The sequence below is a fragment of the Lolium rigidum genome, chromosome 7 (assembly GCF_022539505.1).
Source record: "Lolium rigidum isolate FL_2022 chromosome 7, APGP_CSIRO_Lrig_0.1, whole genome shotgun sequence".
In the NCBI taxonomy this organism is placed as follows: domain Eukaryota; kingdom Viridiplantae; phylum Streptophyta; class Magnoliopsida; order Poales; family Poaceae; genus Lolium; species Lolium rigidum.
Genome location: NC_061514.1, coordinates 39270368 through 39296296, shown reverse-complemented (window position 1 = coordinate 39296296; position 25929 = coordinate 39270368). Strand labels below are relative to the sequence as shown.

Genomic DNA, 25929 nt, shown 5'->3' with positions numbered 1-25929 from the left:
TCCTCTTCCTCATCAGGTCTTTCCACCCAATCCTCCACCTCCCGCGAGCCAACGCCTGAATGGGGTCCACAGGAGGCCCATGCGGCCGACATCCGCCGCGCCATAGCCGACGGGGACGAGTCGACCCACGACTCCTTCGTTTGGTCCGAAGACGACCAATCTTTAACGGACGGGGAGAGCGACCTTCGCTTTCTTGCTGTCGGGCAGTCGGAGGAGGAAAGTGACGACGACGGCTTCTCCTGGGACGGCTACTCCTCCACTTAGGAGGTGAAGGAAGAGGAGGAGGATACCACCTCCTCCGATGAACCGCCGGCCAAGCGTCTCTGCCCCTGGGCGGGCAACATCTGCGACTTCGACAGCGACTATGGCGACGCTAGCGAAGAAGATGAGGACAATGAAGGTCCCGCCGGTGGTTTTTCCAGCAGTGAGGATGAGCCGGCCGGGAGCAGCGCTGATGATGGCGAGGATGAGGACAGCAGCGGCCCTTAACTAGGATAGAGTTAGGAGCAGTAGATGGGACAACGTCCCCCCTAGCCACTCCCTTTGAGAGCAATCGGCTCTTTATGTAAGAAATCTCTGCTTATCAATGAAGAAGTTCCCTTTAACTTGATTTTGCCGATTTCTTTTGTACTGAGCCCGCCAATTGTCAATCCGGTAGATGCTTAATGAGCCGATAGCAAAGCATCAGCTTTCAAATGGATTGCAAAACAGATCGATCTGATTGCCCTCTCAGATGTCGACTTGCAGTCCATGGAATTCAGACCCAAACTCCGAATCGAACAGGTCCGACGCGCAGCTTCGAGACCCCAAGGCCTTTAGACTTTTAACATCATCCGAATATGATGTTCGTCTTGATAACAAAACTCCTGGGTTAATGCTCCCAGGAAAGCCTGACCTCTGACGTCTGAAGCTGACACCTCTGCTCAACAAGTGTTTGCTCACAGCCTTTCCAGCGATGTCGCACTCCTGTGCCGCAACGAACTGGCCTAAGGTCTAACCACCGATGATGGCCCCTCCTTCAAACTCCTCCCGTCAACCCTGGTGGTTTTATTCTGCAAGAACTCTCTCGTTCAGCATGGTTATGATGCAGAGACAGCCAATTTCAACACCATTGGCTCGCTGCCCCCCGAGCCTCGGCCAAGGCGAGAGTGAAGTTGTACCAGCTGCATTGGGCCACTATCAGCCCTTCTTCTGTGGTGCAGCATCAGCCGATTCTGACCGAATCGGTTGTTAACAACAGAGAACTTCCCAGGTGAGCCGCCCCCAAATCTCTTTGGTCCGATAAGGCAACCTTTGGTGGAAATGAAGTTCAGTCCAACTGGATGACCGCCGGTTGTTCTCGTGATCCTAGTCTGATCTGCACATCCATGCTGTTCCTGATGTTTGGCCAGGGTTGTGATCCTCAAACCTGCCGGCAAACCTCAACACCTTAAATGAGAAAAAGGGCCGTCTTGGACGCCCAAACTGATGCTCCTGTCGATGCTGCCGAGCTTGAAGTCTTGCCGAAGAAATTGGAAGTCGTTGAAGAGAGGGCCCGAGTCGCCAGGCAATCTCAATGAAGGGCCTGCTCTGGTTAGGCTTCCGCTTAAATCCCTTGAGTCGATGGCCGTGCATCGGCTTTGAATCCTTAAGTCGATGACTACGCATCGGCTGCTCAAAAATTTTCGATTTTTTATTAGCCGTTCGATTCATGAATCGGCTTCCCTTGTAGTCGTCGATCCGACTATTTACAGAATGTTGAGATTTCGAAAATCTATGGCAACGCGCCACCGGCCATCCTTTTTCTCCACAGGTATTACATTGGAAATCCTTTCAGCGTACCTGCATGGCCTGATGAACCCGGCGTCCAACAACTCCTTGATCTCCTTCTTGACTTCCTCAATCTCTTCTAGCTCGTCAGCCGATGTAAACCCATACCCCAGCTTTCCATCGCCTTCTTGGTCAATGTTGAACACCGGTAAAGCGCATGTTGAGGATAACATTGGCCAATCACTGGAGTTGGCGTCCCTTTTCATCGCAACGCTTACTGAGAGTTCACCCCTTTTCATTGTTTGGGGCCGATCGTGTGGATCGGCCTCCTCTTCACCTTTTCCGCGGGAGCGACTGCTCTCGGGCTTATCCTCGCAATGGCGATCTCGCGAGCCCTGCCCTATTGATATCGGACGAACCACCCGGCTCGCGTCTTATGCGGTGGCTGAGATCGACCATGTTGACCTCCGGAAACGGCTGCGTGTCAACTTTCATGGCAAACCGATCGAAGAGTAACCGGCCTTGCTCTATCGCCATCCGAATCTGTCCGCGCAAGACTTTGCGGTCGTTGGTGGCATGGGTGAACGTGTCATGCCATTTGCAGTATGGTCTGCCGTTCATCTCTTGTAACGTGGGGATTTTGTGGCCGTCGGGTAACTTCAGCTGTTTTTCCTTCAGGAGCCAATCAAAAATTTGCTCTGTTTTGCTCAAATCGAAGTCGAATCCTTTTGCAGGCCCTGGTTGCTTCGCCCACTTGCAGGACACGGGTTTTGCCCCCCGGGTCCACTCAGCACTAGTGAACTCCCGATCTCTTGCGGAACCTTCATCTCTGTCCTTCTCGATCGGGGTGACGCGCTTGTACTTGCCCCGGTACAATTCTGGATGGCGCTGTTCATATGTTGTCCACTTCTGAACCATGTCTGTGTCTACCGATGCGTCTGCATCGGCATCAGTCGATGCCTGTGCATCGGCTTTCGCCTGTTTGGGGCGCCATACTTTCTTTGGCGGGCGCGCCTTTGTCTCCACTATTTGCTGGATTTTCGCGGCCAGATCGGGCCGCGCTCTTCTCAACATGTACAGGTACTGTGCCTCGGCTTCTTCCAAGCTTCGCGGCCGCTGCACCCGGCGCTCCTGAGACTGGCTGAGTCCATCAGGGCACCACCTTGGCCGGTGGTACCTATCTTCTTCTCCATCTGACTCCTCGAAGTCTTCTTCTTGAGATGACTCAGTCCGTTTGCTCTGAGGTGGGAGAGGTCCTAGACGTTTGAACACTGAAACTTCGTTCGTCCTTCTCCTTTCTCGTGTGCATCCCGGGCAGTTCTCGATTGTCGGCAATCGGCTCATTCCTGAGTCCCAGCAATGTTTGAAGAAGGGACAGTTCCAGTGCTTGTCCATGTTGTCTTGCTCCTTTGACCTCCCTCTGGCGCGACGTTCGTACCCGTCGTCGTTTCTGTCATGCTGACGATACCCCCTGTTTGCATTAGACCGACGATATCCTTCATCGTCGTTATCGCAGCGGCGACGTCGGTCGTATGGCTGTTCATATTTGCTGAGGAGATGCTCGGATAATAGGCGTGGATGCCGTATGTTTCTCACCTCCTCCTCGGCCAGGTATCGTTTATCGTCGTCTTGGGGCCGGTCACGTGGAACGGCCTCCTCTTTCTCTTTGCCACGAGAGTGGCTGCTCTCTGCTTTGTCCGCGTCATGGCGAATCACGAACCCTGCCATATTGGCATCGAAAGAGAACCCTGGTTCTCTTATGGAGTGGCTGAGATCGACCGTGTTGACATCGGGCAACGGACGTGTGCCTCCGTCGAGCTTGATGCCGTGCGAACGGGTCTTCCCACAAGAGCCGACGAGTTCGGTTCCGAGGACCGCCTCGACCTTGTTATGCTTCTTCTTGAGCTTGTCAGCCAGGTCCTTGTATTTGATCGGAGTGCTTTCCGCCATCTCCGATGTAGATGGCGATGTGGTGGATGTCGAAGATTGTCCCATCGGGCGTGCCAGAATGTGTTGACGTCAGAAACCCACCGGCGGGCGTGGTCGGTCAACACCGTAGAGCCGGGAACAACTAGGGCTGCGGCTGGCCCGGTCCCTCGGAGCGACGGCCCGCAAAGCCTCCTCGGTCGCGCGCCGATGCAAATTGCAAGGGCGTGCCACCCGACCTATACCCGGTCGGGAAGGTGTGGATGATGCCTTGCTTAATTTCCTGCAGGGCACACACGTACACGTTAAATACGAGCCTCGATCGGCTCTCGAGTTATCTCGTGAATCGGCTCATGGAGCCGATCCACCCATGATTCGTCCAAGGTGGCCGAATATATGGTGGTCCCGCTTGATCAAGATAAAGCATATGAGATCCACGACGATTTAGGGTTTTCACCGCATAATCGGATCATCCTACTCACGATTGGGCCTCGCGCTCACGCACGGTGATCGTAAGCCAATCCTAGACAAGGCCTAAAAATCAACACTAGGTTGATCCTCGGAACATCCTGTCTAGGGGCAGCAAACTACACCCTACGTGCCGCTGGATCCTCCAACCCTTTGTAAGGCCTAACTATTGCAGATATTAAACTAATCCTTGATGAATCAAGGAGCAATCGTAACGGATCAGATCTACTAAATAACGATCAAGCGGGGTGCCGCCCCTGCACCCATGATGAGGTACAAGGACAGCTAGATGCGCAAGGGTTGCACTACGACGAGCATATGATACTAAGAACAATGCTAACCCTAACACATCTATGATAACTACGTTGCTCGCCATCAAAAAGGCTTCGATGCGAGCAACGCATGAACAACGTAGGCAGGCTCGTGCTTGCCTAGATCGCAAGATGCGATCTAGGCAGCATGGTGCTTACCGGAGAAACCCTCGAGACGAAGGGGTTGGCGATGCGCCGAGATTGGTTTGTGTTGAACGTTGGTTGTTGTTTATTCCATAAACCCTAGATACATATTTATAGTCCAGGGGACTTTCTAATGTGGGCGTGCACCAAACCGTGCACGAGATAAACTCTAACTTCTACGTAGCCTACTATATAGATACACGGGCTAACTAGCCCAAACTTGATAAACAAGGCCGATTCACATATCTCTCCATGCATAAATCGTCGAGTCCATCTTGATCGCGGCCCACCTCTGGCTTGGTCAAATTCCGGTGATAACAGGAGGAAAGAGAATGATGAGAGAGAGGGAGACTGTCTGTAAAGTTACAGACAGTCTGTAGGCTTCTTACAGACGCCTTACAGACAACATTTTTGTTGTTGTATGAATGGTGTCTATAACTTAGAGCATGTACAGTGGTGATGACTCAGCTGTCTGTAAGAGGTAGTTATAGACGATTTTGGTGATGTGGAGGAAAGAGAATGATGAGAAAGAGGGAGGCTGTCTGTAAAGTTACAGACAGTCTGTAAAGTTACAGACAGTCTGTAGACTTCTTACCGACTACAGACAACAATTTTGTTGTTGTATGAAGGGTGTCTATAACTTATACTTACATATGGTTATGGCTAAAAATAGATAGCTTACAGACGGATCATTATAGACGCTGTCTATACTATTATCTATATATGACATGGAGTGATATTGCAGACACTATGTGTCTAAACCATTGTACATGCACTGCCGCAGCCACCGCTGCACCCGCCGCCGCACTCGCCGCCGCACTCGCCGCCGCGCCTCTGCTTCTGCTGCTGCTGCGGAGGGTACGCGTAGCCCGGGGGCGGCGGGTAGCCGTAGCCCTGGGGCGGCTGCTGCGCCGGGTAGCCGTACGCGCCGGCGGGAGGCGGCGGCGGCTGGCCCTGGCCGTAGTAGTAGACGCCGTTGTTCTGTTGCCTGCACTGCTTCTTCATCCCGTCGGCGCAGCCGAAGGCGGCCACTGTGGCCACCGCCACCGTGGCCACGACCGCCAAGGCCAGCAGCAAGGCGGGGCTCCCCACCAGGTCGTCGACCGCCGTGGCGTCCAGTGGCCCGAGCCTCACCATTGTCCTGGAGCAGGGAGCACGAAGAGGAAGGAGGAGAATGAAACTGTGGGAGGAGCTTGCGAGGTGGGGAGATAAACACCGGGGGAAGTCCTGGCGAGGATAAATAATGCTACACTTACGGGCTTAACTTACGTAATAAACTTACGGGCTGTACGTGGCTTCATTTCACCTCCTTAAGTTTGCACCAACCGGCTGATTCCACCGCATCCCGTAACTCTCATCCCGTAACTTATGGCCCGTAAGTCTAGCATTGCTGAGACAATAGTCGCCGTGAGAGCGATCAGGGGAAGGCATTTATATCTCGCCAAACTACACGCGTAGCCTACAAAGGACGGCGACTCTACGGCCGCGAGGAATTTTCCTGAGGATCGATCACTCGTTTTCACGGGCAATTGCTTAACGGCTACGAAGAAATTTCAGAGAAGAACTCTGATCACGCCACCCCATTCTCTGTAGACACCGTATATATTGTTAGGATTTATTTATTAGACAAATTAGAGGTTAATCCTCTGCTTGTAATTAGGGAAACGGTTACTCTCTTTGAGAACCGACGGGTGTGTTTCTCGTTCGTGTTTCCATACTCCCAACCCCCCATGATTGGACGCGTCCGTTAACTCGCGTCCGTTTGCCTTGTATTTATACAATGATCATCGATGGAATAGACAACTGGTTGATTCATTTGTTCAATTTCCGATTCTATCTAAACACGTTATCAGCACGACTCTACCGAGAGCAAACAGCCGGAACTCCGGCGATCGCCGGAGAAGGACCAAGAACAACAAAAAGGTGAGAAAATGCATGCAGGAGGTTTCATTGGTTTCCTCCTACATCTTCTTCGCCAGGAAAGTCGCCGGAGCCGCCTCGTCGCGCGCCGCCGCCATGGTGCTGGTGGACTTCGCCGCCACAACCGCCATACGCAGCGCCTTCGACACCTCGGTGGCCGTCGCCAGGTCTTCCGCCGGAACGAGCGCCACCGCTACGGCTTCCGCTGGTACGGAGGTCGCCGCCATGGCCCTCGTCGTGGTCGCAGAGGTGGTGATGGCGCAGGGCCATCGAACGCCCAAGCCGTCCCACCCGCCCCACTGGTGATACCGGAGGCACAGCCGCCGCCGGCGTGGATCCTCGCCGGACCAGCAGCGCACAACCTCTTCGCCGACGAGGAGATGGAACCGGCCAGCGACGACATGGACGTCGACGACCCGGCCCTCGCCGCTCCGCCTCCGCCCCTGCCTTGCCCAGTGCACGGCTGGGCCTGCCCCAGGCTTGCACAGCAGGGGATCCACGTTGAGGAGGAGGCCGAACCTGAGGTGCCCGAGGCGTCGTCACGTGCTGCGTCGCCGGACCAGCCGTCTCCAACTCCGGCGCACGAACTCGCGACCGCCGAGCCCGCCCAGTCGCGGCTCGATCCGCCTCTCCACGCGCCGGCAGCCGCGCGGGACGCCGTCCTCGACAACGACGCGGGAGGCTCCGCCGCTGCTGCACCGCCTCCGCCACGCCGTCTCCGCTTCATCGTGCCTCACGCCGTGCTCCAGGCGAGCCGCGCCGGCCGACGGTCGGGGGAGTGGAGCCCGGTGAGGCTCGGCCTCTCCAACGGCCACTCCAATGGCGTGGCGCCCGGGACGCACCTCCCAGGAGGGTCCTCGTCCGAGGAGGAGGACGGCGCACCGCCGGCTGCGGCCGCTCGCCGTTGAAAACGGCGGCTAGGGCGAGTGGATTTGGTGGCAGCGCTGGCTGCTGCCGCCGGGGGAGAACGACGGGGGGGGGGGGCGGTTGCTGTCGAGGACAGAACCGTCGCCCCCCACCCTTATCCGCTCGCCTGTCGGTGTGGGGCTGGGCCGAATGGCCGCCCAGCCTGATGGGCCACGGCCCATGATCATTCGGCTGGTCTGAAAAGAAAAAAAAAAGCAGAAACGAAAAATGGTGGCCAGAACCACCGTATTGGGCTGAAAATTTGGCCCAGTATGTTAGAACTTTTCGTTTTCTCTTTTCTGTTTAGCTTTTTAGCTGTTTCAGTTTTTGTATATATGTGTTTGTTAGTATTTTCTAGCAATGACTATGTATTGTCTGCACATTTTAATGTCAACATATGATGATTTGCAATTTCATAATTGCCCTATGTTGACTATGCTTGATAAGATAATATGACAATTTTCACATTTGCACGCAACTTATGGATGAATAACTTTATTCGCAACTGTGAGGTCTACGCCATCATGCGGCGACTACCTTCAATGTGTTTTAAGAACACAAGGTTGCACCATAAGAGTTAGGTCTACACTACTTTGTAGTGACTACCTACTTGTGTTTTAAGCAAAAGTGGAAGTACACATGTATCCGAGGTCTACACTACAAGGTAGTGACTACCTCCATGTGTCCTACAAATATGATCTACACCATTTTATGGTGATTATCTATTTGTAGAAAGTCATATGATGGGTTGTGTAGGTTTTTCCTAGACCTTTATATGAATCAAGCATGATATTTACACACAATTAATTTACTTGTTGGTAAATTAATGGGCATGATATTTTTCATGCAGGGTATGGATCACATATCCAAGAAAGAATTTGCTGAGCTTGCAGTTGATGGCAGAAACTATCTGACCTGGGCCATGGATGTCAAGATTAACTTGGCGGCCAGGAATCTGATCAGCACTATAACCACACCTGCTCAAGGAGCTCCTGCTATACCAGAACCGGCAAAGTATGCTTCTTTGCACTTCATTCGGCACCACCTTGATCCTGCTCTGAAAGATGAGTATATGATGGAGGAAAACCCTCTATCACTGTGGGACTCCTTAAAGGAGCGCTATGATCAACAGAGATCGGTGATGTTGCCTGAAGCGCAAAGACAATGGGCACTTATCCGTTTTCAGGATTTTAAGTCCGTTGCTGCATACAACTCCGCTGTGCATCAAATCAACTCTAAGTTGAGATTCTGCAACAGTGCAGTTTCGGATGACGATCTCATTGAAAAGACGCTCTCCACTTTCCATCCTAATATGAGGTTAATTGCTGAACAGCATCGTAACCAAAAGTATAAGAAGCATTCTGAATTGATATATGCACTCCTTCAGACAGAAAAGCACAATGAAATTCTCGATAAGAATAATAATTCCCGTCCAACGGGAACATTGCCGCTGCCTGAAGCACATTTCAATTCTTACAATGCTCAGAACTCCCGTGGTTCAAGAAAGAACCATAGGAGGTCTAAAGGAAAGTGGAAGCGTAATGAGAACCAGAATAGCAGTGGAGTCCGAAGGAGCAATAATCATTTCAAGAGAAATGACAAGAGTAACAATTCTACCAATTGTTACCGATGTGGTTGTAACACCCATATTGCCAGCAAGTGTAAGACTTCTAGGCATTTGGTGTCGCTGTATCAACAATCCATCAAGGGCAAGAAACCTCAAGGACACCAGTACGAAGCTCACTTCACTGGCTCGATGATCGAGAGTTCCCAAAGTGTTCCTCCGAACAATGTTCAGGAGAACGTGGAGAACCAGGATCATGCTCAGCAAAAGGAAGGACCTACACTTGATGTCAACGACATGCTAGTGGATTTCACTTCTACTAGTGACATATATGGAGACCAACTTTAATCTCCACATAACGTCATAAGTATTGTGTGATGATGTCCTTAAATATATTGTGTGTAAAATATGTCATAAGACATATGGTATTGTAATAATTATGTTGTGGAACATAATGTATTGTAATATGTGTGCAGACATACATAATATGTATGTGTATATTCTATATGAGATTGGATAAAATAATGATTTTATTCTCTTTACTCTATAGAAATCTTCTGAAAGATCCAATGGAGGAGGAAATTTGTTTAGCGGACAGTGGTGCCTCTAACACAATTTTAAGGGAAGTTAAATACTTCCAAACTCTGAAAAAGAGTAAGGGGAGTGTCATGACAATAGGTGGTCGCGACACCGTCATTGTTGGCTCTGGTCAGGCCACATTTACACTCCCAAATGGTACGAGACTTATGATCCAGGAAGCATTATTGTATCCGGATTCAACTCGTACATTGCTGAGTTTTAAGGATATCCGGAGTAATGGCTACCACATCGAAACTCATGAAGAGGATGAGGTTGAAAGCCTACTCATAACTCAGAAAAAGGGTTCCGAAAGGAAGACCCTTGAGAAACTTCCTACTCTATCTTCTGGATTGTATTACACATACATAAAGCCAGAGCCACATTTGGCGTATAAAATAATTTTCCAAAATCTTGACAAGTTCAAGATATGGCATGATCGCCTGGGTCATCCTGGTGTGGGGATGATGAGGAAAATTATTGATGGTTCTATTGGACACAACGTAACGGCTGGTAATTTCCCCAAATCCTCGGATTTTGTATGCACTGCATGTGCAACTGGAAAATTAATCACTAAACCCTCATACCTGAAGGTCAAAAGTGAGTCACTGAATTTCCTTGAACGCATTCAAGGAGATATATGTGGTCCAATCCAACCGTTATCGGGACCATTCAGATACTTTATGGTGCTCATTGATGCATCTACAAGATGGTCTAGTGTGTGTCTCATATCGACAAGGAACCATGCTTTTGCAAAGCTGATCACTCAGATCATAAAACTGAGAGCTAACCATCCTGAACACAGGATAAAATCCATCAGAATGGATAATGCTGCTGAATTTAGTTCACGAGCATTCAATGATTACTGCCTAGCTTTGGGCATAACTGTGGAACATTTTGTACCATATGTACACACACAAAATGGTCTCGCGGAATCACTTATCAAGATGATAAAGTTGATAGCAAGACCACTCCTACAGAATTGTAATCTCCCAACTTCATGTTGGGGTCATGCGGTGTTACATGCCGCGGAATTGATACAAATTCGACCAACTGCATATCATACGGCCTCCCCGTTGCAGTTAGTACGTGGTAATCAACCAAGTATTTCCCACCTCCGAAGATTCGGTTGCGTTGTGTACGTACCGATATCACCACCTCAGCGTACATCGATGGGTCCACATAGAAAGATGGGTATCTATGTGGGGTACAATTCTCCGTCGATTATAAAGTACCTGGAGCCCCTAACGGGGGATCTCTTTACAGCCCGGTACGCTGATTGTATCTTCGATGAGGATAATTTCCCGGCATCAGGGGGAGAACAGAACCACAATGAATGCCGGGAGATAGATTGGAATGTTGAAGGCATCCAATCTATGGATCCACGTACTAATGAATCTGAACTGGAAGTTCAGAGGGTCATAAATTTGCAAAATATTGCGAATAATCTGCCAGATGCATTTACTGATTATAAAGGTGTCACTAAATCCTATGTTCCCGCTATGAATGTCCCAGAGAGAGTTGAGATACCTAAGACCACTCAACCGCCTAAGAGGGGGAGAAATCTGGACAAAAAGGACAAGGCTTCTAAGAAGCGTCCGCGGGACATGAGGACCCCTCAAACAGTAAATGTAGGTCAACCACAAGTTGACGTTCAACCTAGTGTTGAAAAAAAGACACCTGAAGGATGTTCATCATCCAGGGTGTAATATCCCAGGATTTGGGGTTACAAAAATAGAGAAAATAGATGTGTGCATTGCATTCATGCATAGAAAAATCCGGGGAATTTTCGCGCTTTTGTATAAAATTGTCAAAGGGATCGAGGTTTCTCTTACATCGATGGAATTGAGTTAGTCATCGATGTGGGTGCGAAAAATTTCGACATGACCTTTGTGAACTTATGTGTTTTGGGTAGAACCAATTTGAATTCAAATAAAAATGGATAATATGAATTCAAATGAGAAATTGAATTGAAGTTTGAATTCCAAACAAATATATACATATATATATATATATATAACACTATATGAGTGACCAACATAACTGAGAATCCATAAGAGAAAAATCATTTGGACTTTATTACTATAATAAACAACCAATCATTTACAATTCTCATAAATAGAAAATGAACTTACATATGAAATTGAAATATAGAACAAGTCAGGCAATTCACATAATAAGACATTATACAATAAAGGAAAACATTTCTTTATTAACTAGTACAAATGCCCGTGCGTTGCCACGGGTCATCAAATTTCATTTCTCAATACACATGTATAACTCGCAACACAAAATCAAATTTTAAAATAAATAAAGGATATTATAATGTACTACAGCCAATGTTTAAAAAATCGGCCGAGATGTCGACTTATCGTAAATCGGGTGGTAACCGATAAGATTTCAGCATATCGGTTGATTTATCGCACTGATATTTGGTCAATTTTCAATCTGATAGATGATATGTGTCGTCCGATTTTCAGACCGATGGCCGATATTTCAGGCGATTTTCAGTTGAATTTCGGTCTGGTAGTCGATATTTTCGTTTCATTGTCTTGTAGAACTGTGCATTAGCTCAAAATTTTATTTTAATTAATTCAAATGCAAGGAATCAAGGTAGATTGATGGCAGATTACGGGTGAAGATATCTGCCTCGCTGCCCTGCTGTATAATTGTTATATGGTACTAAATTTTGCATGATTGTTTCGCCACATTGTCATGATCCTAGGAGTCCAATATTGTCTTTCGGTCATTGTGAACATTAAGAAGTTGTTTGAATGTTGTGCCTCAGAAGATCCTCATAAGTTCCCTCCTATTTTCTTGCTCCCTTCTCCATGACCTAAGGAAGGAAAACAATTTACCGTTAGATACTATCATTGAGTATTATTATTTTCATGAGAAGGTCGAACAAGCAGTGTGCAGATAGCAAACCTACCAAAATCCGGTCAACCTTGGAGAAAAAATCAACCTGATGTATAAAAAAATGATTGTCTTGCCCTCAAGGGACGCCATGACGAAGTCCTTACAAAAAATCATTGTCGCATCCATCAAACAATCATTCCATAATTAGCTACAACCGTTGAATTGAGAATCACCAGGATCGTGACAATGAAAAATGCTGCAGCCGTATGCCCGTCAACAATCATTCCATAATTAGCTACAAACTGAATCCTATACTTTAGGACTCCGCTCATGTTGAGGCCTCTCTGCCCGATCTCCGTCATGTCATTGTGCGAGAAATTCTCCATGTCCTTGTCCATCGGGAAGCACCTGACGACACTCGAGTAGTCCTCAATGTTAATCAGCTCTCAGAAGAGTGTGTTTGCGCGCATCGTGCTGCTCTATATCCAGTGCATCTACGAATGGCTACTGAACCAAACACCGCCACCTGAGTGAGGAACACAAATTTTTCGATAAAGGGAATATATTAATATCAAAACGATACCAATTACACCCAGCCTCTGCAACAACGCACCACCCTAATGGCACTACGGATACACATAGCCAAACAAAAAAAAGAAAACTAAGAAACAAAAGTCCCGCTACAGTATCTTGGGCCTAACAAGAGCAATACATCCACCGCCAAGACAACACCTAAAATACAGAATCTCCAAAAACGATGCCTCCAAGAAGGGAACAGTGCGCTAACACCATCGTCGCCCGATCAACGATCTTAGGTTTTCACCCTGAAGATAGTCCCCGCTCTCAAAACAATGCCTCCAACAAGGTCATTGCCAGGCACAACCAGTTAAGGCCAGACCTTGGGTTTTCACCCTGAAAGGTAAGACTCTGAACTTCACTTGTGTTGTCGCCCCCACTTTCATACCGCTGCTGTGAAGCCCGGAACACCAAGCAAGTCCCTCAACAGCGCGGAGACTTGAACCTCCCTTAGCTAGTCCTCCCTCCGGCCTTCATAAACTTCTCTTCTTCCGACTTTCATCATGGATCCATAGTCACTTGATGTCAACACAGAAAAAGAGCTTCGCGCCGCTCCCTCCAGTAACCAATCGGTCGGAATAAAAGCATGGGTGCGCACGACCGAATACCACCGATCCAGCAAACTCCGGGCAAAAAGCACCGTTACATTCGCCGGCGGAGCCTTCCGGAACTCAACACTCCGGCTAGATCACGAGTCCAGGCCTCCGGTAGGTCTTCCTCTTCACGCAAGAGAGACCCTAGGACCACCACCTTCATTCAGGTCGGACCCCCACGTCGGCGACCATCCCGGGCTGGCCACTCCAACCCTCCACGGGCGACTCCATCGCCGGCTTCCAAGCATCTCCATCTCGCCGCCGGAACGCGGTGATAGATCGATAGATCCACCACCACCAACCGCAGGTCGACCCTCTCCGGCGAAGAAAAGGGCCACCTCCACCGTCGTACCCAAGGCTGCTGCCCCGGGCGACCTCATGTCGCGGGTGAAGTCCGAGATCGCCTCCACTCACCGGCGAGAGGCGGGGGGAAATTGGCGCAGGCCATGAGCCTGGCCGCCGCCCACCACCAGCCCCTGCCGGAGTGCTGCGGAGAGTCGACGGGGGGAGGGAGGCCGCAGCGCTGGCCGCCGTCGCCCATCCCAACCGCGCCGGCCGATCCACCAGGGGAGAGCCGACGGGAGAAGGGGGCGCAGCGCAGGCCGCTGATGTCTACGGGAGCTTCTATTCTTGTAGACAGTGTTGGGCCTCCAAGAGCAGAGGTTTGTAGAACAGTAGCAAGTTTCCCTTAAGTGGATTACCCAAGGTTTATCGAACTCAGGGAGGAAGAGGTCAAAGATATATATCATGTTTAAACTTCTGAATATGCAGTTACCTGACTCCAATATGCCGAGCTTGATCTAGTTTGAGAGCTTCAACATCATGTTTAGAATTGTCATCTTAAAATCTTATTTAAGCAGGAAATTAGTGCAGCCACGGATACACCATAGCTGACCAAGCACGCATGCCAACCATGGGGTTCGATGAATCCAAGAACATGGTCCTTTCCATCTGCAATCCAGGAACAGCAGAAAACAGGAACTGGCACTTCGGCATCTTGTTAATAGGTTAGTTCCAGAAAATGCATAAATACGACATATAATGTGTATAAAACATGTAGATATCATCAATAATGTAGCATGGAACATAAGAAATTATCGATACGTTGGAGACGTATCAGCATCCCCAAGCTTAGTTACTGCTTGTCCCGAGCGGGTAAAACGATAACAAAGATAATTTCTGAAGTGACATGCCATCATAATCTTGATCATACTATTTGTAAACATATGTAATGAATGCAGCGATCAAAACAATGGTAATGACATGAGTAAACAAGCTGAATCATAAAGCAAAGACTTTTCATGAATAGTACTTCAAGACAAGCATCAATAAGTCTTGCATAAGAGTTAACTCATAAAGCAATAAATCAAAGTAAAGGTATTGAAGCAACACAAAGGAAGATTAAGTTTCAGCGGTTGCTTTCAACTTATAACATGTATATCTCATGGATATTGTCAACATAAAGTAGTATAACAAGTGCAATATGCAAGTATGTAGGAATCAATGCACAGTTCACACAAGTGTTTGCTTCTTGAGGTGGAGGGAGATAGGTAAACTGACTCAACAATAAAAGTAAAAGAATGGTCCTTTAAAGAGGAAAGCATCGATTGCTGTATTTGTGCTAGAGCTTTTATTTTGAAAACATGAAACAATTTTGTCAACGGTAGTAATAAAGCATATGAGTTATGTAAATTATATCTTACAAGTTGCAAGCCTCATGCATAGTATACTAATAGTGCCCGCACCTTGTCCTACTTAGCTTGGACTACCGGATCTTTGCATGCCATGTTTCAACCAAGTGTCACAAAGGGGTACCTCCATGCCGCATGTACAAAGGTCTAAGGAGAATGCTCGCATTTTGGATTTCTCGCTTTTGATTATTCTCAACTTAGACATCCATACCGGGACAACATGGACAACGGATAATGGACTCCTCTTAAATGCATAAGCATGTAGCAATGATTATTATTCTCATATGAGATTGAGGATATATGTCCAAAACTGAAACTTCAACCATGATTCATGGCTTTAGTTAGCGGCCCAATGTTCTTCTCTAACAATTTTGCATGCTCCAACCACTAAGGTGATAGATCCTTCTGGACAAGACGGATATGCATAGCAACTCACATGATATTCAATAAAGAGTAATTGATGGCGTTTCCCGAAGCATGGTTATCGCACAACAAGCAACTTAATAAGAGATAAAGTGCATAAGTACATATTCAATACTACGATAGTTTTTAAGGCTATTTTGTCCCATGAGCTATATATTGCAAAGGTGAATGATGGAATTTTAAAGGTAGCACTCAAGCAATTTACTTTGGAATGGCGGAGAAATACCATGTAGTAGGTAGGTATGGTGGACACAAATGGCATAGTGGTTGGCTCAAAGATTTTGGATGCATGAGAAGTATTCCCTCTCGATACAAGGTTTAGGCTAGCAAGGTTATTTGAAGCAAACTCAAGGATGAACCGGTGCAGCAAAACTCACATAAAAGACATATTATAAACATTATAAGACTCTACACCGTCTTCCTTGTTGTTCAAAACTCAATACTAGATATTATCTAGACCTTAGAGAGACCAAATATGCAAATCAAATTTTAGCAAGCTCTATGTATTTCTTCATTAATGGGTGCAAAGTATATGATGCAAGAGCTTAAACATGAGCACAACAATTGCCAAGTATCACATTATCCAAGACATTTTACCAATTACTACATGTAGCATTTTCCAGTTCCAACCATATAACAATTTAACGAAGAAGAAACTTCGCCATGAATATTATGAGTAAAGCCTAAGGACATATTTGTCCATATGCAACAGCGGAGCGTGTCTCTCTCCCACAAAGTGAATGCTAGGATCTATTTTATTCAAACAAAAACAAAAACAAAAACAAACCGACGCTCCAAGTAAAGAACACAAGATGTGACTGAATAAAAATATAGTTTCAGGGGAGGAACCTGATGATGTTGTCGATGAAGAAGGGGATGCCTTGGGCATCCCCAAGCTTAGACGCTTGAGTCTTCTTAGAATATGTAGGGGTGAACCACGGGGGCATCCCCAAGCTTAGAGCTTTCACTCCTCTTGATCATAGTATATCATACTCCTCTCTTGACCCTTGAAAACTTCCTTCACACCAAACTTCAAGCAAACTCATTAGAGGGTTAGTGCACAATTAATAATTCACATGTTCAGAGGTGGCACAATCATTCTTTACACTTCTGGACATTGCATAAAGCTACTTGGACATTAATGGATCAAAGAAATTCATCCAACATAGCAAAAGAGACAATGCGAAATAAAAGGCAGAATCTGTCAAAAACGAACAGTCCGTAAAGACGAATTTTAAGATGGCACCAGACTTGCTCAAATGGAAAAACTCAAAACTAATGAAAGTTGCGTACATATCTGAGGATCACGCTCGTAAATTGGCAGATTTTTTCGAATTTTCTACAGAGACTTAGGCCCAGATTCGTGACAGACAAGCAATGCCGTTTCTGCGCAGCGATCCCAAATATAACATCAACTTTAACATAGAAACTTTACTTGGCACAACAAAACACAAAACTAAGATAAGGAGAGGTTGCTACAGTAGTAAACAACTTCCAAAACACAAATATAAAACAAAGTACTGTAGTAAAAAACACATGGGTTATCTCCCAAGAAGTTCTTTCTTTATAGCCATTTAAGATGGGCTCAGCAGTTTTAATGATGCACTCGCAAGAAATAGAAGTTGAAGCAAAAGAGAGCATCAAGAGGCAAATTCAAAACACATTTAAGTCTAACATGCTTCCTATGCATAGGAATCTTGTAAATAAACAAATTCATGAAGAGCAAAGTAACAAGCATAGGAAGATAAAACAAGTGTAGCTTCAAAAATTTCAGCACATAGAGAGGTGTTTTAGTAACATGAAAATTTTTACAACCATATTTTCCTCTCTCATAATAACTTTCAGTAGCAACATGAGCAAACTCAACAATATAACTATCACATAAAGCATTCTTATCATGAGTCTCATGCATAAAATTATTACTCTCCACATAGGCATAATCAATTTTATTAGTTGTAGTGGGAGAAAATTCAACAAAGTAGCTATCATTATTATTCTCATCATCAAATATAGGAGGCAAAGTATCATCAAAGTAAATTTTCTCCTCAATGCTTGGGGGACTAAAAATATCATGCTCATCAAAACCAGCTTCCCCAAGCTTAGAATTTTCCATATCATTAGCAACAATAGTGTTCAAAGCATTCATATTAATATGTTCCATGGGTTTTTAAATTTTTGCATCAAACCATCCATGTCTTAAATCAGGAAATAGAATAAGAAGCTCATTGTTGTCCATTATGCCTAACTAGTGTAAACAAGAAACCAAATGTCGCAATTGCAGAGTCTAAAGGAAATAGCTTCGAGCACACACACAATGGCGCCGGAAAAGTACTTTTACCCGGAACCGAAGTATGAGTGCCTTTTACCTTTCCTCCCGGCAACGGCGCCGGAAAAGTGCTTGATGTCTACGGGAGCTTCTATTCTTGTAGACAGTGTTGGGCCTCCAAGAGCAGAGGTTTGTAGAACAGTAGCAAGTTTCCCTTAAGTGGATTACCCAAGGTTTATCGAACTCAGGGAGGAAGAGGTCAAAGATATCCCTCTCAAGCAACCCTGTAATCACAAAGCAAGAAGTCTCTTGTGTCCCCAACACACCAAATACACTTGTCAGGTGTATAGGTGTACTAGTTCGGCGATGAGATAGTGAAATACAAGTAATATGGATGTATATGAGTGGTAATAGCAATCTGAATAAAATATGGCAGCGAGTAAACATGCAACAAAACAGTAAACAAACGGAGATTCGATGCTTGGAAGCAAGGCCTAGGGATTAGACTTTCACTAGTGGACACTCTCAACTTTGATCACATAACAGAATAGATAAATGCATACTCTACACTCTCTTGTTGGATGATGAACACATTGCGTAGGATTACACGAACCCTCAATGCCGGAGTTAACAAGCTCCACAATTCAATGTTCATATTTAAATAACCTTAGAGTGCATGAAAGATCGAAACGACTAAACCAAGTACTAACATAGCATGCACACTTGTCACCTTCATGCTTATGTAGGAGGAATAATACACATCAATACTATCATAGCAATAGTTAACTTCGCAATCTACAAGAGATCATGATCATAGCATAAACCAAGTACTAACACGAGTGCACACACTGTCACCATTACACCGTGTAGGAGGAATAAAACTACTTTAATAACATTACTAGAGTAGCACATAGATAAATTGTGATACAAAACACATTGCAATCATAAAGAGATATAAATAAGCACTTCACTATGCCATTCATAACAGTGAATAAGTATTCTGTGAAATATAGCCTAAGAGACCCACACGGTGCACACACTCGTCACCTTTACACACGTGGGACAAGGAGTCTCCGGAGATCACATAAGTAAAACTCACTTGACTAGCATAATGACATCTAGATTACAAGCATCATCATATGAATCTCAATCATGTAAGGCAGCTCATGAGATTATTGTATTGAAGTACATAGGAGAGAGATGAACCACATAGCTACCGGTACAGCCCCGAGCCTCGATGGAGAACTACTCCCTCCTCATGGGAGCAGCAGCGGTGATGAAGATGGCGGTGGAGATGGCAGCGGTGTCGATGGAGAAGCCTTTCGGGGGCACTTCCCCGTCCGGCAGGGTGCCGGAACAGAGACTCCTGTCCCCCAGATCTTGGCTTCGCGATGGCGGCGGCTCTGGAAGGTTTCTCGTACCGTGGCTTCCTCCGTAAGGGTTTTCGATGCAGGGGCTTTATATAGGCGAAAGGGCAGCCTCGGAGGGGCGACGAGGCGGCGACACCATAGGCTGGCGCGGCCAGGGCCCAGGCCGCGCCACCCTATCATCTGGGGCCCACAGAGCCCCCCTCTGGCGGCTCTCGGGTGTTCTGGATGGTTCCGGGAAAAATAGGAACCTGGGCGTTGATTTCGTCCGATTCCGAGAATATTTCGTTACTAGGATTTCTGAAACCAAAAACAGCAGAAAACGAGAGCTGGCACTTCGGCATCTTGTTAATAGGTTAGTTCCAGAAAATGCATAAATACGACATATAATGTGTATAAAACATGTAGATATCATCAATAATGTAGCATGGAACATAAGAAATTATCGATACGTTGGAGACGTATCAGCCGCCGCCGCCCAACCCATCCGCGCGCCCGCCATGCGTCGAGGAAGGAGTTCCGGTCGCCATCCACCAGGCGTCAACGAGGAAGGGCCCCCGCCGCCGCCACGCCCCGAGGGTCTTTGCCCCGGCGGCGCTACCGGCGGAGGCGGCGGCGGCGTTGAGGAACACAAATAGCGAGAGAAGATCGGTTTTGTCGGGACCATGATCAGTTCGTCATTTGATAAAATCTTGCACAATGTCAACTTGGTGTTGTGTACTGATCCAAACATTATCTCTCCAAGCTAAAATCTACATGATAAGGATGGGGGTCGATGATTAAATGAACGCAGCAACAATACGTCGCAGAAGTCTTTTCTTACCTGGAGCAAGGTGTCTCTGCAGCCTGATCCATCTCCTCGATGTCGTTCCTCGCGGCTCGGTGTCTATCGGACCATCCTCCTTTTCGGCTCTTCCCTCCAACCCTCTTCTCGGTGACCAGGGTAGGATCCTACCAGTGTTTCTCAGCCATGGTGTATCCGATCCTAGCCTGATCCTTTTCGGTTCTTCCCCTCCAACCCTCTTCTCGGTTTTTAATGCCCGGCCATGGTGTAGCTGACAATAGGTGCCGTTTTTGAATTAGCTTGCTGAAGTTCATGTTCATGGATTGCAGATGGAGAGGACCATATTCTTGGATTCATCGAATCCCATGGTTAGCATGCTAGGACCATGATCTACCCCAAGCAAAGAACATGAATTGGATTTATTGACACTTGCCATTCCTGATTTCCAATCTCGTAAAGAAGAAAACAGAAAAAAAGGTCAAGAGAGTTAGCAACATGGAAGTTTATCTCTTAGCATAATGCTACTTCTATTGATCACCAAAATATATGTGAAATATTTAGCATCATTTTTTTTCTATGTGGTACTTTTAGTGGACAAATGTCCATCCAACAATTGGTTCAGAAAACTAAAACATCTCCACATACCCACTTATGATCAACTGGGATGGAAGTGCTGCCTGCAAGAGAGATGTCATGGCAAGGTAAACCAACCTCTAACATTGTTTTCAAACCACAAGCGCTTTTACATTTTTTTGTCTTCAGCTGATAATGGTACACTACTTCACGCAGATTGCCAATGACATCATTGCACGCTGTGAGCCCGTGACACGGACGATGGTGTCGGTTCGATCGGAAGTACAAAGAGATGCAATCCAAGCACAAAGCAAATCTGGAATGTTATTGATGACGTGCACGAAAAGAGATGTGACATGCAAAATAGGTTGCTCTCATACACTGATGATCGATGTGATGAAATACGTACTGGTAGGTATTAATCGTGTCGCCATCTTCTTTCCTTCGCCTTCCGAACTAAATTGCACAATCGAGGACGTGGGCATAGCCCGAGTGGTTGGGATCGCAGATGGCGCACCCCAACAACCAGAGTTCGAATCTGTCGGGAACTAATTTCGGAATTCTCACGCCGAGGTCCCCCGCTTCTACTATATCATTTAGTGTCTAGTTCCTTCTAGCACTAATTTTTTTTTGAACTAAATTGCACAATCAACTACTAACCTTCTTGGGAGTCTAGATCATCTCCCTGAACCTTGACCGCGCATTAGGGATTATCCCAGGGGCTTATTCAAAATCACATGAGCACAGTTTGAGAGTCTACTTTAATTCAGCTAAATATGGTACGAACAAATATATATCATGTTTAAACTTCTGAATATGCGGTTACCTGACTCCAATATGCCGAGCTTGATCTAGTTTGAGAGCTTCAACATCATGTTTAGAATTGTCATCTTAAAATCTTATTTAAGCAGGAAATTAGTGCAGCCACGGATACACCATAGCTGACCAAGCACGCATGCCAACCATGGGGTTCGATGAATCCAAGAACATGGTCCTTTCCATCCGCAATCCAGGAACAGCGAGAAAACAGAAGCTGCACTTCGGCATCTTGTTAATAGGTTAGTTCCAGAAAATGCATAAATACGACATATAATGTGTATAAAACATGTAGATATCATCAATAATGTAGCATGGAACATAAGAAATTATCGATACGTTGGAGACGTATCAGCATCCCCAAGCTTAGTTCTGCTTGTCCCGAGCAGGTAAAACGATAACAAAGATAATTTCTGAAGTGACATGCCATCATAATCTTGATCATACTATTTGTAAACATATGTAATGAATGCAGCGATCAAAACAATGGTAATGACATGAGTAAACAACTGAATCATAAAGCAAAGACTTTTCATGAATAGTACTTCAAGACAAGCATCAATAAGTCTTGCATAAGAGTTAACTCATAAAGCAATAAATCAAAGTAAAGGTATTGAAGCAACACAAAGGAAGATTAAGTTTCAGCGGTTGCTTTCAACTTATAACATGTATATCTCATGGATATTGTCAATATAAAGTAATATAACAAGTGCAATATGCAAGTATGTAGGAATCAATGCACAGTTCACACAAGTGTTTGCTTCTTGAGGTGGAGGGAGATAGGTAAACTGACTCAACAATAAAAGTAAAAGAATGGTCCTTCAAAGAGGAAAGCATCGATTGCTGTATTTGTGCTAGAGCTTTTATTTTGAAAACATGAAACAATTTTGTCAACGGTAGTAATAAAGCATATGAGTTATGTAAATTATATCTTACAAGTTGCAAGCCTCATGCATAGTATACTAATAGTGCCCGCACCTTGTCCTACTTAGCTTGGACTACCGGATCTTTGCAATGCCATGTTTCAACCAAGTGTCACAAAGGGGTACCTCCATGCCGCTCTGTACAAAGGTCTAAGGAGAATGCTCGCATTTTGGATTTCTCGCTTTTGATTATTCTCAACTTAGACATCCATACCGGGACAACATGGACAACGAGATAATGGACTCCTCTTAAATGCATAAGCATGTAGCAATGATTATTATTCTCATATGAGATTGAGGATATATGTCCAAAACTGAAACTTCAACCATGATTCATGGCTTTAGTTAGCGGCCCAATGTTCTTCTCTAACAATTTTGCATGCTCCAACCACTAAGGTGATAGATCCTCTTCGAGACAAGACGGATATGCATAGCAACTCACATGATATTCAACAAAGAGTAGTTGATGGCGTTCCCAGAAGCATGGTTATCGCACAACAAGCAACTTAATAAGAGATAAAGTGCATAAGTACATATTCAATACTACAATAGTTTTTAAGGCTATTTTGTCCCATGAGCTATATATTGCAAAGGTGAATGATGGAATTTTAAAGGTAGCACTCAAGCAATTTACTTTGGAATGGCGGAGAAATACCATGTAGTAGGTAGGTATGGTGGACACAAATGGCATAGTGGTTGGCTCAAAGATTTTGGATGCATGAGAAGTATTCCCTCTCGATACAAGGTTTAGGCTAGCAAGGTTATTTGAAGCAAACTCAAGGATGAACCGGTGCAGCAAAACTCACATAAAAGACATATTGTAAACATTATAAGACTCTACACCGTCTTCCTTGTTGTTCAAAACTCAATACTAGATATTATCTAGACCTTAGAGAGACCAAATATGCAAATCAAATTTTAGCAAGCTCTATGTATTTCTTCATTAATGGGTGCAAAGTATATGATGAAAGAGCTTAAACATGAGCACAACAATTGCCAAGTATCACATTATCCAAGACATTTTAGCAATTACTACATGTAGCATTTTCCAATTCCAACCATATAACAATTTAACGAAGAAGAAACTTCGCCATGAATATTATGAGTAAAGCCTAAGGACATATTTGTCCATATGCAACAGCGGAGCGTGTCTCTATCCCACAAAGTGAATGCTAGGATCCATTTTATTCAAACAAAAACAAAAACAAAAACAAACCGACGCTCCAAGTAAAGAACACAAGATGTGATTGAATAAAAATATAGTTTCAGGGAGGAACACGATGATGTTGTCGATGAAGAAGGGGATGCCTTGGGCATCCCCAAGCTTAGACAGCTTGAGTCTTCTTAGAATATGCAGGGGTGAACCACGGGGGCATCCCCAAGCTTAGAGCTTTCACTCCTCTTGATCATAGTATATCATACTCCTCTCTTGACCCTTGAAAACTTCCTTGACACCAAACTTCAAGCAAACTCATTAGAGGGTTAGTGCACAATTAATAATTCACATGTTCAGAGGTGGCACAATCATTCTTTACACTTCGGACATTGCATAAAGCTACTTGGACATTAATGGATCAAAGAAATTCATCCAACATAGCAAAAGAGACAATGCGAAATAAAAGGCAGAATCTGTCAAAAACAGAACAGTCCGTAAAGACGAATTTTAAGATGGCACCAGACTTGCTCAAATGGAAAAACTCAAAACTAATGAAAGTTGCGTACATATCTGAGGATCACGCTCGTAAATTGGCAGATTTTTCGAATTTTCTACAGAGACTTAGGCCCAGATTCGTGACAGACAGCAATGCCGTTTCTGCGCAGCGATCCCAAATATAACATCAACCTTGACATAGAAACTTTACTTGGCACAAAAAAAACACAAAACTAAGATAAGGAGAGGTTGCTACAGTAGTAAACAACTTCCAAGACACAAATATAAAACAAAGTACTGTAGCAAAATAACACATGGGTTATCTCCCAAGAAGTTCTTTCTTTATAGCCATTTAAGATGGGCTCGGCGGTTTTAATGATGCACTCGCAAGAAATAGAAGTTGAAGCAAAAGAGAGCATCAAGAGGCAAATTCAAAACACATTTAAGTCTAACATGCTTCCTATGCATAGGAATCTTGTAAATAAACAAATTCATGAAGAGCAAAGTAACAAGCATAGGAAGATAAAACAAGTGTAGCTTCAAAAATTTCAGCACATAGAGAGGTGTTTTAGTAACATGAAAATTTCTACAACCATATTTTCCTCTCTCATAATAACTTTCAGTAGCAACATGAGCAAACTCAACAATATAACTATCACATAAAGCATTCTTATCATGAGTCTCATGCATAAAATTATTACTCTCCACATAGGCATAATCAATTTTATTAGTTGTAGTGGGAGAAAATTCAACAAAGTAGCTATCATTATTATTCTCATCATCAAATATAGGAGGCAAAGTATCATCAAAGTAAATTTTCTCCTCAATGCTTGGGGGACTAAAAATATCATGCTCATCAAAACCAGCTTCCCCAAGCTTAGAACTTTCCATATCATTAGCAACAATAGTGTTCAAAGCATTCATATTAATATGTTCCATGGGTTTTTAAATTTTTGCATCAAACCATCCATGTCTTAAATCAGGAAATAGAATAAGAAGCTCATTGTTGTCCATTATGCCTAACTAGTGTAAACAAGAAACCAAATGATCGCAATTGCGGAGTCTAAAGGAAATAGCTTCGAGCACACACACAATGGCGCCGGAAAAGTACTTTTACCCGGGACCGAAGTATGAGTGCCTTTTACCTTTCCTCCCGGCAACGGCGCCGAGAAAAGTGCTTGATGTCTACGGGAGCTTCTATTCTTGTAGACGAGTGTTGGGCCTCCAAGAGCGGAGGTTTGTAGAACAGTAGCAAGTTTCCCTTAAGTGGATTACCCAAGGTTTATCGAACTCGGGGAGGAAGAGGTCAAAGATATCCCTCTCAAGCAACCCCTGTAATCACAAAGCAAGAAGTCTCTTGTGTCCCCAACACACCAAATACACTTGTCGGTGTATAGGTGTACTAGTTCGACGATGAGATAGTGAAATACAAGTAATATGGATGTATATGAGTGGTAATAGCAATCTGGAATAAAATATGGCAGCGAGTAAACATGCAACAGAAACGAGTAAACAAACGGAGATTCGATGCTTGGAAGCAAGGCCTAGGGATTAGACTTTCACTAGTGGACACTCTCAACTTTGATCACATAACGGAATAGATAAATGCATACTCTACACTCTCTTGTTGGATGATGAACACATTGCGTAGGATTACACGAACCCTCAATGCCGGAGTTAACAAGCTCCACAATTCAATGTTCATATTTAAATAACCTTAGAGTGCATGAAAGATCGAAACGACTAAACCAAGTACTAACATAGCATGCACACTTGTCACCTTCATGCTTATGTAGGAGGAATAATACACATCAATACTATCATAGCAATAGTTAACTTCGCA

At 45.1% G+C, this 25929-nt stretch overlaps 1 protein-coding gene across 1 annotated transcript; it reads right to left on the bottom strand.

Annotated features, from left to right (window-relative positions):
• Window positions 1-5354: 5354 nt before the first annotated feature.
• LOC124671211 lies at window positions 5355-5814 on the bottom strand. Its single transcript, XM_047207620.1, has one exon. The coding sequence runs from the start codon at window positions 5733-5735 to the stop codon at window positions 5355-5357; it is 381 nt and encodes a 126-aa protein (XP_047063576.1). The 5' UTR covers window positions 5736-5814.
• Window positions 5815-25929: the final 20115 nt, after the last annotated feature.

What these genes read in the sequence shown, in the direction of transcription:
- LOC124671211 (XM_047207620.1), bottom strand. Translation starts at nt 5,735, where the DNA reads ATGGTGAGGCTCGGGCCACTGGACGCCACGGCGGTCGACGACCTGGTG.